Source organism: Ranitomeya variabilis, chromosome 3 (assembly GCF_051348905.1).
Source record: "Ranitomeya variabilis isolate aRanVar5 chromosome 3, aRanVar5.hap1, whole genome shotgun sequence".
Taxonomy (NCBI): domain Eukaryota; kingdom Metazoa; phylum Chordata; class Amphibia; order Anura; family Dendrobatidae; genus Ranitomeya; species Ranitomeya variabilis.
Window position 1 is genome coordinate 447212301 of NC_135234.1, and position 15373 is coordinate 447227673.

Below are 15373 nucleotides of genomic sequence, written 5' to 3' on the forward strand. Positions count from 1 at the left end.
CACACAGCAGCTCTCTTTATGGTGGTTACAGAGTGCACGGCACCTCTATCTCTGGCAGTCACTGAGCGCATGGCACCTCTCAGCACAGCGGTCCGTCTGCAGATGGTGGGGCCCAACCCAGGTGGCCTGTCGTGGCACCGGTACTCAGGGGACAGAGCGCGCTGCTCACCTGACTACACGCTGCTTCGGGCTGGCGCCAAACTCCCTGCTGCTGTGCGCGCTTTTCTTTTTAAGTAACCCCACCTCCCCGGGTTATCAGGTTGGTCAGGCTCCTCTTTTCTTCACCAGAGAAACAGTGGACGCAGCCTTAACAGTTCCAGGCCCAGCAAGCAGGTATCCGCAGCCCGCTCTTCCTCCTCACTAATGTAAAACATGTTTGTGCCCTTGTGGATTATGGCTGATCAAAGTGTACATCACATTTACAGGATGTACACTGCTGTAAGCTACACTTTGTCATCTTCCGACAAAACCAAACTGACATTATGTGGAATAGGAGATATCCCCTGGGAAAATATAGATTGCTATTAAAAGGAGGCAGGTCCATATTTGTAATAAAAAAATCATTAATCTGAAAAAACAATCAAGGAGGTGCTGCACCCAATACATTCTTCTCTAGATGAGGGTCTCTTTAACAAATATGGCCCTGCCTAATAGGGAAAGATAGAGGGAAAAAACATTTGTGTAATTTAAAGGTAACCTGTAATGTAAAATAATCCTATTAATCTGCAGATATGGGGTTATTCTGCAGCCTAATTGCATTCTAACACCATGCGGTGCTCACATTGAGAGTACCACTGCCGGGAGAAATGGACTTTATTTCTCCTGGCAGGCTTGCTCTTTCAGTTATTGGAGTGGGCCAGCATGGTTTCTATCAGCGCTCAGTGAATAGAGAGCGGCAGCTGTAACCATGCCTCCAGCATTGTCTGACAGCCGGCTCGAAGGGTTCACTCACATCTGTGTCTAAAATCAGCGACTATGTGAGAAAAAAATGCATTGCACTCACACAGATGTTATTCAATGAGGCAGTGTTCATCTGAGAGTTTTTCCTCACCTTGAATTGGGATGATGAAATGCTTATGGCCACGTGAAACGGCCGAGACTCAACAATGCAAGTCAATGTGTTCTAGAAAAAAATCACACGGCACATTGACAATGCTTGTGCCTTCCGATTTTTATGTACCTATCTCAAGGGAAACACAATATTTCATCAGTACAGTAAATTCACAGGCTGCGCCATCAGAATAGATAGAATAGATATATAGATAGAATAGATAGAAATGTCAGTGAGCTATATAATTAGTACAGTGCGTGTATAGTTTACTGTACATGTATTTAGCTAATATAAAAAATAAATGAAAAACATGGCGTGGGGTGCCCCTTATTTTTAATAACCAGCTGTAAGCTGGAGTTATTATTCTGGGAAGGGAACAATATCCATGGATAGTCGCAGCCTATTAATATCAGCTCACAGCTGTCCACGTAGCCTTTAATGGGTATTAAAAAAAATGGGACCCAGAAAAATGACGTGTTCCCCCCAATTTTTAATAGCCAGCAAAGGTTAAGCAGACAACCCTATATTAATAGGGTGGAATGGGGCCATAGATATTGGCCCCTTCCCATACTTATAACACCAGGCCTCAGCTGCCCTAGAAATGGCGCATCCATTTGATGCACCAATTATGGCACTTAGCCTCGGTTCTTCCCAATTGTCTTGGTGCGTTGGCAATGAGGATAATGGTTTTGGGGTTGATGTCGGCTGTGTAATGTCTGCTGACATCAAGTCTATGGGTTAGTAATGGAGAGGTGTCTATGAGACACACCCGTTACTAGCCCCATAGTCAAAAGAAAGAAACACTCACACAGAAAAGTCCCGACTATTACCCTCTTTTACCCATTTAATACCAAAAATAAAATAATCCAAAGGGGTCAGCCATAAATCCATAATATGGATGTCCCACAATGATCCCTGATTCTGCTACATCTGGAGACTGTGATGAGTGGTGACATCAGTATCTTGACCATTCACCACTCATGGATGCCAGAACACACTGAGAGTAGCGTGTAAATCCAGCTGCTGTGACAATCAGTGACGTCAGCAATTTTATGGCAGTTCACAGCCAATGAACTGCGGTAACCTTAATGACGTCAGCCCTCACGGTGTGTGAACTTACTGCTGGTTAACAGCTTTATTTTACATGACAGGCTCCATTTAATAGTAATTCCAAAATGCATACTAGACCTGTTGTCTAGATTAGTAGGCTACACTAAAGTGCTATTTTATAAAGACATACTATAAGTGCACAGTTTAGGAATGGGACCGAGTGGGGTAAAATGGGATACTATGCAGTGTAAAATGAAAACAAGGGCAGTAACCAGAGTCCTAGGGATCCCAGAGCAACTTTTGAGCCCCAGGGAGGAGTATAGGGGAGAGCATATGAGACTTTATCAAATCTCATCAACGCTGAAAAACAATCCTTGTGTAAATCGACATGAGCTGTGAATTTGAAATCTACAGCATGTCTATTCTATATGTGAATTTTCACTGTGGATTTCACCTTTTGTAATGCATAGGGGTGACATTCATGGTAAAAAGGCCATAAAATCCGCAACAAAACCCATGTGATACTTGCAGATTTTTCAGTGAATCCTCCATAAAATTTGGGACAGTATCTGCAACAGATTTTTTTCTGTCATGTGGATGTACCGTGAGGATGTGGAGGTAGCAGCAGGTTATTAGGATGCCGGCAGGATGATGACTTAGTACTTTTTTATCTTTATGATTGCTGTCAATGAAACTATATTTACTAGAACCTGCACAGCCCTACATTCTTTGAGTCTGTAGCCGCCATAAAACGAGCTTAGATCATACCTTTAAGCTTTGGCATGGCTGCCATCTGTTATGCCGATTTTAATGTTAACAAATAAGTAACACAAGGTAAATATAGAGAGGATATTGATGTTAGGTACGTCTATATCAAAACTACTATGTGCTGATAAGGGGAAATGATTTTGTAATGCTGCTTTTGAATATCAGCAAATAGTAGCTGCCTATCTACAAATCTCTCCTGTAAAACATCATACTCATCAGTAGCAGGTAACGAGATAAATTATTGCTCTTGGGATTTATTTGGATTGGATATACAAAGGATTTTTTACTGTATTATGAATATGTTTTTTCTTTTTGGCACCAGCTGTGTATGGTAGGTGGAATTTGATGAAACAGATCAACAAACAATATTTCAGTAAATGTAATAATGGTATACCTAGCATACTGCCCTAAATGTCTGTCTACTTGTCTCTTCCTACCTATGTATATCTTTGCTGTACTGTACGCCTGTGATATGCAAGCTGTTGTTAAACTACAACTCCAGCAAATTGGGAGTTAAACAATTCTTTTTCCAGCATGGAGCACCATGTCACAAGGCAAAAGTGATAACTAAGTTGCTCGGTGAACAAAACAATGACATTTTGGGTCCTTGGCAAAGAAACTCCTTAGATCTTACTATCATTGAGAACCTGTTGTCAATCCTCAAAAAGGGATCAACAAAGAAAAAAACAGAAATTATGATAAACTCCAAGTACTGATTAAACAAGAATGGGTTGTTGTCATCAGTCAGGATTTGGCCCAGACACTAATACTGAGCATCTTTACATAAACTTGATATATTTTGTCAATAAAAGTGTCAAACTTATTAAATGCTTATAATTGTACTCCAGTAACCATAAAACAATCTGACTAACAGATTTAAAAATATTGAAGCAGCAAACTTTGTGAAAACAAAAATTTGTGTCAATATCAAAACTTTTGGATATGACTTTAACCTTCGTCCGGCTGAGTAGGTACAATTATAACTATTCCGTTTTAAAATTGCAATAACTTTTTTTCGAAAAGCCGTAGAGGGCTGAAATTTCGTGACATCTCTGCAGTTTTGGTCCAGAATATATTGGCCAAATATCAATAAAATATCTCCACCCCCTTCCGAGATAAGGGGTTGAGATATTTTTGCATCCATAACAAGCTGCATAGGTACAAATGTACCCTCATATATTTTGAATGAAGATAATGCAAGGAAAAAAGAATAATATTTTTCTTAATGATAATGCTATTTTATTATTAAACTGTATACTGTTCATTTACATTATAAAAGAAAATGTAAGAAACTTTTTTTATTGATTTTCTTCGCAAGTAATGCATGTTGTCTTTGCTACCGAGTGTTCATCGCAAATGGGTTTCACACAAACCACACAAGACTTTCTAGTCTGTTTTTTCGACCAATAGGAAAATTGTAACAGAGCCACCATCTTTATTTTGTGCTGAATATAAGTAAAACATCGTAAAACAATATGTAGATACTAATTATTATCCATTTTTCATATAAAAATCATACCTATAGTGATAAGTTTCATACAAAATATATGTAAGCCAAGTCCAGGCTCAAAGACAATTTCTGACTGTTCTGTCCCCACATAAGGCGAATGAAGGTATAACTGGCTGTTAGATGCTGTGAGACTTTCCTACCTTTCCAATAAATTGAAGACTTCACAAGCCTAGAAATGTGTGTGCTCACAGCAATGAGATGAACAGCAAAATGGCTACTGAGAGGAGGGAGGCAGGAAGAGAAGTAGAAGCCACTTCCAGTTTGAATCAACTTAATTGACAGCAACATAAGTGAGCAGTAACAACACTGGCCAATAGATATCGGCATAACATTTGTAGCTGAATGAACTTTAGTTTCTGAAACCAAGTAAAGGAGAAAGTCTTCCCACAGTGGAGGTATATATGAAGGTACAATTGTACCTCTGCAGCCTGTTAACATTGTAAAATTATGCAGCCTGACGAAGGTTAAACAGTTGAATCTAATAATGATGTGGACATAAGTGATGAAGTTACATGCGATTATTCTATTAAATTTGTTGTGTTCAACTTTCTGAACTGCTCACTGGCCTCTTCTCCCCCTCCCCCCCCCACTGTCTCTAGAATGATCATGTTTATCATGCTGGGCAGCTGATTGTGATGTGTCTAGTGATAAGTTAGACAGGTACTCAATAACATATAAGGCCTCTTTCACACATCAGTGTCTCCGGTACGTGTGCTGACAGTTTTCTCACGTACCGGAGACACTGACACACGTAGACCCATTCAAATGAATGGGTCTATGCACATGTCTCCGTGTTTTCACGGACCGTGTGTCCGTGTGCAAAACACGGAGACATGTCCGCTTATCTCCGGCAGCACGTACTGCAATACGTCCTGCACACGTGCACACGGAGAACAGTGTGCACTCTCCTCCGTGTGCACGTACCGCCCGCAGGAGAGAGCGCTACAGTAAGCGCTGTCCCCCCCCACTGTGGTGCTGAAGGCAGCATTCATCTCTTCTCCCCGCAGGAGAGAAGAGATGAATGATCAAGTTTTTTTTTCTTTTTTGTTAAAAATAAAGTTGCATGTGACCCCCCCTCCACCCCCAGTGCGCCGCCCTGCGCTGGCAGCCTCTACTGTGTGAGCGGTCATGTGGGACCGCTCATTACAGTGAGGAATATGCGCATATTCCTCAATATAATTAGCGGTCCCACGTGACCGCTCACACAGGACAGGCAGCCAGCACTGAGAGGAGAGAGGAGACATCGCGGGAGCTGGCCGGTTGAGTATTTCTTCTGCAAGGGGCCGGGCGGCGCACTGGGGGTGGAGGGGGGGTCACATGCAACTTTATTTTTAACAAAAAAGAAAAAAAAACTTGAGAACTGGAGAATGAGCTGCTGCAAGCAACAGTGGTGACGTTATTGAGCTTATCGCAGTTCACTGAGGCTCTGTTCCAAGCTCTCTTCAGTGTGAGCCTGGCTGATGAACTGCTGTGACCACAGTGAGTATAGGGGAAAGGGAAAAAATCCTGCAACAACATCAAATACTGCTATATACGTTACTGTGCAGTCAAATGGGTCCGCACCTGTATGTACAAAGGACGGGTTGCTCACCGAGAAAAACACATGATAATAGTTCATGAAAAAGAAGGTGGTACTCACCGTTTCTGTTAAAAGACTTTTATTTCATCTGTTAAAAAACATGGAGCTGGGGAGAAGTGTGGAAAGCAGGATGAACGGACAATGGCTGTTTCGCACTGCTTTCGCTTCAGAACTCATGACTCGTTGAAGCGCAATCCTGCTCTCCACACTTCTCCCCAGCTCCATGTTTTTTAACATGAATGGGGCATTTAAGTGGTTAACAGCAGCAGTCAGCAGCTACGATTGTTGCTGTTAGAGGCAGATGCCAGCGATTATAATTCATACCATCTCCATAGTATAGTGTTTTGTAATTGCTTCATAATTAAAAGGGTTGTCCACTACTAGGACAACCCTTTCTTTAATGTTTGGCCCTGATAAAATAAAAAACCTTATACTCACCTCCCGTGCTAGCGCCGTTCCCGCTGTGTAGGCTCTCGCTCTCACCAAGCTTCCCGTGCTGTTGTTCTGACACGTGAGTCTGGCGCCAAAGAGCCCAATGAAGAGGAGGTCTGAGCTGCAGCTGATCTCTGGCTTCCTGTTCATGTTCAATTCAACAGAAGGTGGAGACAGTGATGCAAGCACCGATTGGGCCCTGGGGTCACGTGTTACAACAACAGCACAATAGCCACGGGGAGAGCGAATGCCAACATGGCTGGAACAATGTTGACATGGAAGATGAGTATAGGCTTTTTTAGTTTATCAGAGTAAAGCATAGGGTATAATAGAAAAATATTTAGAATTGAGAGTCCTCAGTGGTTGATACCTTTTAATGGCTAACTGAAAAGATGGTAACAAATTGCAAGCTTTCAAGACTACACAGGTCTCTTCATCAGGCAAAGACTAAAGGGTACTTTAGGGTATGATAAGGAGTTTTCCAAGTAGTGGATAACTTCTTTAAACTAAGCAAAATCCAAAAAATGCCCAAATTATTTTCTGTTATAAAAACAAATTTATTAAAAAATAGTACGCTACTATTCAAGCATCAAATAATATCAGTACATTAAGACCAAATGATACTGCCACATCATGTCTGAATAATACCACTTGTGGAGACACTGGTGGTCAGTGGGTGCTCTCGTCTGCTGTCCTGAGACCTTATGGACCAGGGCTTATCTCACTAAACATCCGCTCTCCTTTCCCGTGATCATAATACTACTCAGACATTACAGTGTGAGGGTTAAGCAGCGTAACAATGCTTTATCCACTAAACATATGGAACAGTCGGAGCAAAATACCCAAGATGGTGCAAAATTACAGAGTCTCGCCCTTCCGCTAAGTCACCAGGATTAGAGTTTAAAGGGCTGACTACCCCCACCTGTGGCATGCACCGAGAGGAGGTAACGACAAGCTTAGGAAGATGACAGACCATTGAGGCACAAAATGCAATAGCCGACAGTACTTCAGATAACAGAATGCAAGGTCAGAATTCATAGGACCCAATAGGAAAAATGTATGCCAGAAAATCAAGAAGAACAGCATCCAATCTGGGTGAAAAAACAAAAATTACTCTTTATTTTGCCACAATACGACGTTTCGACCAATTATAGGTCTCTGCTTGGAAACCTGATTTTTATTATGGGCACTCAAGAATAATAAAAAATATAATCGAAACTCCATTTAAAGTATGCTTAGTTTGCAAGAACAAACATATTCACACTGTAAAGAAGCAGCAAACGAAATACAGAAGTATTACAGCATGTGCAGTAGACTGAACATTGATCCCACTCTTCACATATATAGATTTATTGATGTAGTTAAAAGTTACTGCCGCATGTGTAACTATAACAGTGTTAACTCTTGTTTGCGTTTAGATGGGTGTTCTTGTATGAGAAAGGCTACCAAAATGTGGATGACATCATCAGTTCTGTCTCTGTAAAAATGAAAGGCATTGCAATTACAAATATTTCTAACATGGGCACAGAAATTTGGGATGTTGCTGACTATGTTTTCCCTCCGCAGGTAAGATATGATTTGGGGTTTTTTATTCATTCCTTAGACTTCTGCATATTTTAAAGAATTTATCTTACCTTCTGCTAAAAGTCTGCTGCCACTAGATAACTACAGGCTTCTGAATCCTTACAGTACACGCACCGCACTGTCAGGGAGCCAAAAGTGGGCTGTCATCTGACTGTGAGTATGCAATCTGCATACTTCCGGCCATCTTCCGACTAGACATGCTCAACTTTACTGAGTCAATACAAATGAATTGAGCAAGGCTGAGCAAGTCTATTTGGCACATGACCACTTGTATGCAAATTGCAGCACCAGCAGGGAATCCTGACAGCGTGAAGTGTGCACACTGTAAGGATTCAGAAGTCTACAGTCACATATAATGACTGCAGATTTTTAGCAGAAGACGGAACAACCCCTTTAAGTATATACAGGGCTATACAAAATAATTGAAACATCCCATGCCAAATAGTGCAAAATTTCAGGTAACCAAACCACAATGAAAAACTGCTTTGTGGGTGAAACTTACATTTTACTTGTGAGGTCTCCATAGTTTGTGCTGATAATAATGAACGCATATGCCTTCCAATGACCTCTAAGGTCTCGATTCATCAAAATGTTTACCCCAGAGAAAACACTTAACAGTCACAAAATTTTAGTGCAAAAATTTAGAGTCTTATGGTGTTTTCAGTTTTATCCAGCTTTGTTGAAATGGGCAGAGCTGTAGTGGGATGGGGTGAGGCGATGTCCCGCTCTTCTAATTCATGAAGAGTTGTGGCTTTCCATATGTCACAAATTTTGCTCCAGTCTCTGACTGGCACTTTTAGAAATCTCATTCATTTTTCTGCTATAGTAAGATTCAACATTTTTTCTGCCTTAAAAAAACAGACTGAAAAAAACGCAGCAAACTTGGTGTGATGAATCTTATAGATTAGGAGGCAGACACCACTTTTAAGATACGCATGATTCATAAAGAGGTGTGTGCCTCTTGATGAATCAAGCACCTCTGACTTCATCATGCCCCTCATCAAGATTGGCTTGAACAAAGCTGGTCTTGATGAGTCAGGGACTGAACATTTTGGCCTCGATTCATTAAGACTGACATTGTTCACACTAGTCTTGATGAAGGGGCATGGTGCAGTCGGAGGTGTCTAATTCGTGCGCCTCTTAATGAATCAGGCACATCTTAAAAGCTAAATGTGTCTACGAGAGACTGGAGTAAAATTTGTGACATAAGGTTCGCCGCAGCTTGTCATGAATTAGACGAACTGTAGTGTCTCACCCAGTCCTGCCCCAGCTACACCCATTGTGGGGGACCTGGACAAAACTGATAAAAGATGGCAAAAGACTCAAAATTCCTGTGCAAATTCGCATTGTACAAAAATTTTGCAACTTTTCTACAACAGATACAGTATCGGTCGTAAACACCTTCATGAATCAAGGCCTTTGTGTTGCAGTACAGAATGGAAAAAATGTAGGTTGTTTTGAAAAACTGTAATTTTTTAAGTATAGCCAATAGCTCAATGAGATAGAGTAGTTCAGAACCTAAGACAGACATGGGGTAAGTTCTCACGCATCCTTTTTGCTGTATTGTCTGCATAATTTTTGCTGCATTTTTTCCACAGTAAAAACCACTGATAGTCACCAGAAAAATACTGCAATTCTGTATGATATTCCCCATTTTTTTATGCTTTTTTTGGCTGCTCAGTCTCATTTATCTCAATGGGAAAAAAAACACAGTAAAAATACTGAAATAACTGACATGCTGCACTAAAAAATGTAATGTGTGAATGAAATTTTGGAAATCTCAATTCATTTTTCTGTTGCCGTAAAATTCAGCATTTTTTGCCCTAAAAACAAAATTGAAAAAACGCTGCAGAAATAGTGCAAAAAAGGCAATATAATAGCCAAATAATCATATTTTATGTTATAAAGCTATTTTTGAAGCCCTTTCTTTTTCAGTCTAGATTTCCTAAGAAGATTTTCATTTCCAATATAAATTATGCATCTTGGCCAGAGGTAGACACAGACAAACAAAGCAGCACCATGTGCAAGAACACTATATGGGCCCCTCTTTATATCTGTAACAAAAGCAGATTGCTATTTTGGAGGTGGAAGTAGACCTCCTTCCCTCTTGGGCTCCTGTTTGGCCGCACAGGTTGCACTAATGGTATGATGCAACACCCCAGGTAACCAGTTGTTGCAGTGATGTTGCCTTCCTTTCGGGGAGGGTGATGTCACGCTTGGAGGCAAGGGAGATTCTGTCTATCAGGTAAGGCACTCACATTCAACACATCTGAATCTAGGGCAGGAGGGGGAGCTCAGGACCCGGATTCAGGGGAGCTTCCTTAGACTTTATGTATCCTGGTCTGGAGGAGGAGTCAGCCAGTGGTAGAGGAGTGAGGAGAGGAGGACGTTTGGAGCAGACGTAGGGGCCGAACAGCCACGTAGTAGCTGCGACCCCTGGAAAGAGAGATATCGTGAGGCGTTGAATTGTGGAGGAGCATAGAGGGAAGAAGCACAGAGGAGGAAGAGGCTCAGCAGGGGAACAGCGGAAGAACACCCTAGGAGCCAGAGCGCAGAAACCGGGTACCGGGAGCCCGAGGTCGTGTTGTTCTCCAGGACGTGCAACAGAACCGGAGGGCATAGGACTGTATGTCAATTGCCCGCATCAAGTCTGAAGTGAAGCAGTAACCTGAGAGCCTGGATCAAGATAGAGACCCTATAAACAGGCTCGCACTGCCTATTGTACAGACATCTGTCTTAGGACAGGAGAGAGGGGACTTTGCAAACAAGCTGTAAGCAGCAGGGACCTCGCCAACTAAAGTAGCGCAAGTAGGAAAGGCTTACGGACCTCACCTGGGAGAGGGATCTCGTATTGCCTCCAAGCCAGCTGGACCACCGCTACCCTGCACTTGGTAGCCTGGACTGAGGACTGCTATCATCAGTAAACCAGGTAAAGACTGCAAACCTGTGTCCTCGTTCTTTGCCACACCATCCACCACACCATCGGTGCCATACACTTGGGAAGCACTGGGGACCCAGCTTCCCCTGTGGGAAGCATCACATCTTGCTGCATAACATCACCCCAGATGACCCCTTTAAGCAGCGTCGGTCCCTACTGACCGAAAACCACAGGTGGCGTCACGAACATAGACATTACAAATCCCCTTAAAGACCTTCCCCTTTAATTGGGCACCCAGGGTCACAGCCACCGTGACATCCCCTTTAAGACCGGACCCGGTACCGAGTACCCCAAGGTCCAGGCGGGTGACTCAATGACCACCCCTGATCCTGGCCATATTTTATGAAAATACCACAGATACAAGACCACTTGCAATGAAAAGCAGTTTCATTGTATTTTTTTTAACAGAAAGAGATAGATGAAAAATAATGATGGTGCTAATGGCAGATACATTAAAATACAGTTTGGGCCCTGTTTCCGATGTAAGGCTTGTACCGCATAGTGCTTAGCAATCTGCATGTTATACTATGTATGTTTGTGGGAAGGGGTTATAAGGTAAATTATGATACTCCTATTGAAATCTTAATCTGTATCATCTCTCATTAGCACTGACGTAAACCTCTAAACATGAGGCCTCTTACCCAACACAGCTTTCATGTGTTGGTTTCCTGTTATACAGCCAGGAGATCATATGTTGGGGTCATGCAAGAGTTGAGTTTACATTCCATCTAAATTACTAACTTCTTTTAGCAATAGAAGCTTTCCACTTTGTGCTAACACATGTTATTCTCTGCTTTACCAACAGGGTGACAGCTCGTTTGTTGTGATGACTAACTTCATAATTACTCCGGAGCAACAAATGGGAAACTGTAATGAGGTATCTATCAACAGCAGATCGTGGCACTGATTGATTTGACATTGTAGCATTTACTTTTTATTTCTTTTAGCGAAAAGTGATTTTTTTTTTTCTCACATGCAGCAAGATTTTTTTTTATGCCATCTCAGCTACATGCAGGTTATGCAACTAGTTAAAAATGTGACTTTTCACTTCCATTGACTTTCACCTCAATAGGATTGAGTAGTGAATATTGGGTAACAGGGAAGGTTGTTACTCAGTTGTGTAGCTAAGCGGAGCGTCACTTTTGCAGTCATATCTCACCATATTACTGTTTTCCTATAGCTGTATATGAAAATTCAAATGCTAAATAACATGCATGTCCAAGGTAGTCTTTCAGCTGGCACCTAAAAAAATATAGCTAACCCACTGGACTTTCATCGCTTGAAGGACACTTTAAAGCACCACTCCAGTGGGATTTTTTCAATTTCAGTGCTGGATAGGTGCCACTAATCTAAGTTCCCTGCACCTAGTATTATACCCACCGGCTGCCGTCTTCAGCTTTTCCCGGTGCCAATCCAGTCCTGCGCCATTATCTTGTGACCGCAACTTCTGACTGACCGGAAGTCTGAGGAAATGGCCACAAGCTCTCAATTTTAGTCTATGAGAGCACTGTTCTTAGACTCACATTAGGTTTTGACTTCCACATCCATCAGCAAGCACTGGATCGATCCAGCAGGTCACAAACTGCTGGAGAGCGACCGTAGTGGCACCAGTAAAAGATTGTCATGTCGGACGCTGTTCAGACCAGGTCGTCCGACAGACAGGGGTAATTCCGCTTTTGAACACTATTTACTCATCGGCGTTTGCTAGATTTTGTCTAGCTGTTCCTGTTGAGTGTGGGTGCTAGGTACAAACGTGTGGCTGACAGTAGGCGTGTGCCAGGTCCGGACCTGAGTGTGGATGACTGGGTGTGGTTATCCACAAAAAACATAAGACTCAAGATACCGTCCCTTAAATTGCGTCCACGGTTTATTGGTCCATTTAGGGTCACCACCGTCATTAACCCAGTAGCGTACCGATTGGAGCTCCCTACGGTGTATAAGATACACAACGTGTTCCACAGGTCTCTTCTAAAGAAGGTGGTGGGTTCTGTGGACGCGGCGCCTATGCCACCTCCAGTCTTGGTGGATGGTAATTTGGAGTTTGAAGTCTCCAAGGTGGTTGACTCTCGTGTAGTGCATTGCACTTTACAGTACTTGGTACACTGGCGTGGTTATGGGCCTGAGGAGAGGTCCTGGGTACCAGCCTCGGACGTTCATGCTGACCGGCTGGTCAGGTTGTTTCACCGCCGTCATCCGGACAAGCCGGGTCCTATAAGCCGTGAGGGCCCTGGGGTCCCTCGTAGAAGGCGGGGTACTGCCATGTCGGACGCTGTTCAGACCAGGTCGTCCGACAGACAGCGGTAATTCCGCTTTTGACCACTATTTACTTATTGGCGTCTGCTAGATCTTGTCTAGCTGTTCCGGGGTTAATTTACCTGATCCTCGAATTGGAAGCTGGGCCATTTCCATGGCCTTTAAATAGTTCTCCAGATCATTGGGCGTCGCCGATTATAGCTTCTGTCTTGCGTTGTTATCTCGGTCTGGAGTGGAGAGCTGGTGGTTGGAGATTCTTGCTGGTGGTGTATATTCCTTCGTCTTATTTACTCCTTCCTATATTTGTGCTTATTTTGCCCTGCACATTTATAGTGTATTCCTGAGTGTCTGCGGCATGGTGTATATTTTCCTTTATCCTTGTCTGTGCTAACTGTGGGTATTTAAGTATTACCTCTTCCCTGGGTGGTGGGTGGAGGTTTCAGCCTAGGGCTGAGCTCAGGAGTTAGGATGAGGTTCGAGGCCTGAACATGCACACCATCAGTGTAAACTTCAGGTAGAGGGTCAGTCAGGATTTCCCTAGTCTTAGGGAAATTGCAGGAGCCCGGGTTATTAGCTCTCACTCACCTAGTCTCACCCTGACATTATAATCGGCCCAACAACAACAAAGAAAAAAAAAAAAAGGGGTTTCTTTTTTTCTTTTTTTGTTTTATCATGGATCCCATGACTTCCATAACCCGCCAGTTGGAGGCGCTGTCCCTACAGGTCACTGAGTTGAGGGGGGCAGTGCAGCAACAGGGACTAGCAGTGTCCAATGTGCAAGCTGGAGTGACAGGAAGAGTTACTGAGCCTAAATTTCCGTTGCCTGAAGAATTTGCTGGGGAACGCGGTAAATTTGTTTCTTTTCGTGAAGCTTGCAAACTATACTTCCGTATGCGCCCGATATCTTCGGGTAATGAGGCTCAGTGTGTGGGCCTGGTGTTGTCATTGTTAAGTGGGGATCCCCAAGCATGGGCATTTTCTTTGCCATCTGATTCTGCGGCATTTGTCTCTGTGGAGAGTTTTTTTTCTTCTCTTGGGAAAATCTACGATGAACCTGACAGAATGGCTCTGGCAGAATCTAAGATACGCTCTATTCGCCAGGGGGAGCGAGTTGCAGAGGATTACTGTTCTGAATTTCATCGCTGGGCGATCGATACCCAATGGAATAATGCAGCATTGCGGAGTCAGTTTATACATGGGATTTCTGGAAGGGTTAAAAAAGTCCTTCTGATGTACGAGACTCCTACTTCTCTAGATTCCGCTATGAGTCTGGTTGTCCGCATTGATCGCCGTTTGCGTCAGGGGGAGCATGAGACACCGCCTATGGGAGAGGGTTTAGGCTCACGTGAGGTTGCTGCAGGTGAGCCCACGGAGCCTATGCAAATCGCAGGGGTGTCACATGTCAAGCATCGAGCCCCTGAACTCAGGAAGCAGGGAGCCTGTTTTTACTGTGGTAAAACTGGTCATTTTATTAACATCTGTCCTCTGCTGCCTAAGAAAAACGCAATGGCGGAAAACTTCTGAGCTCATAGGGTGTGGAGGAGACCAGTCTGAGCTTATGTATATCCTCCATGGTGGTTTCTCAGTGCATGCTCCCTGCTAAGGTTTTTGTTGCTGGCAGTGAGCTGCCAATTACTGTTTTTGTGGATAGTGGTTCAGCCACAAATCTCATTGATGAGGGGTTTGCGCGCACAGCAGGTTTTAGGATTGAAAAACTGTCTCATCCTATCCGCATGGTCACCATCAATGCTGCTCCTCTCTCTCAGGGGGAGATTACTGAATTTGTGGCTGAGGTGAAACTCCACATTGGAGTTCTACATTCTGAGTGGGTTACATGTAAGGTGCTCAGGAATCTTCCTGCTCAGGTGGTTTTGGGTTTTCCTTGGTTGTCTATGCACAACCCGGTAATTGACTGGAAAACTCAGGACATAATTCGGTGGAGCGAGTTCTGCCAGGAGAATTGCCTGGCCAAATGTGTGGCTGCGGTGACTTCAAGCGTTTCGGAGTCACTTCAGGATTTTGTGGATGTGTTCTCTGAGAAGGGTTGTTCAGAGTTGCCGCCACATCGTCCTTATGACTGTTCTATCAGGTTTAAACCAGGGGCCAAATTACCTAAAGCAAGGATGTTTAACATCTCCGGTCCGGAGAGACAAGCGTTAAAAGATTACATTGCGGAAAGCTTGAGCAAAGGGCACATCAGGCCGTCAT

At 43.2% G+C, this 15373-nt stretch overlaps 1 protein-coding gene across 1 annotated transcript in view; it reads left to right on the forward strand.

Annotated features, from left to right (window-relative positions):
* Positions 1–15373, forward strand: part of LOC143816293 (P2X purinoceptor 1-like) — a 207433-nt gene that overhangs the window by 34557 nt on the left and 157503 nt on the right. The window contains exons 2-3 of the mRNA XM_077296495.1: positions 7809–7956; positions 11718–11789. Of these exons, the coding sequence (XP_077152610.1) occupies positions 7809–7956; positions 11718–11789 (220 nt within the window). The remainder of the gene's footprint in view (positions 1–7808; positions 7957–11717; positions 11790–15373) is intronic.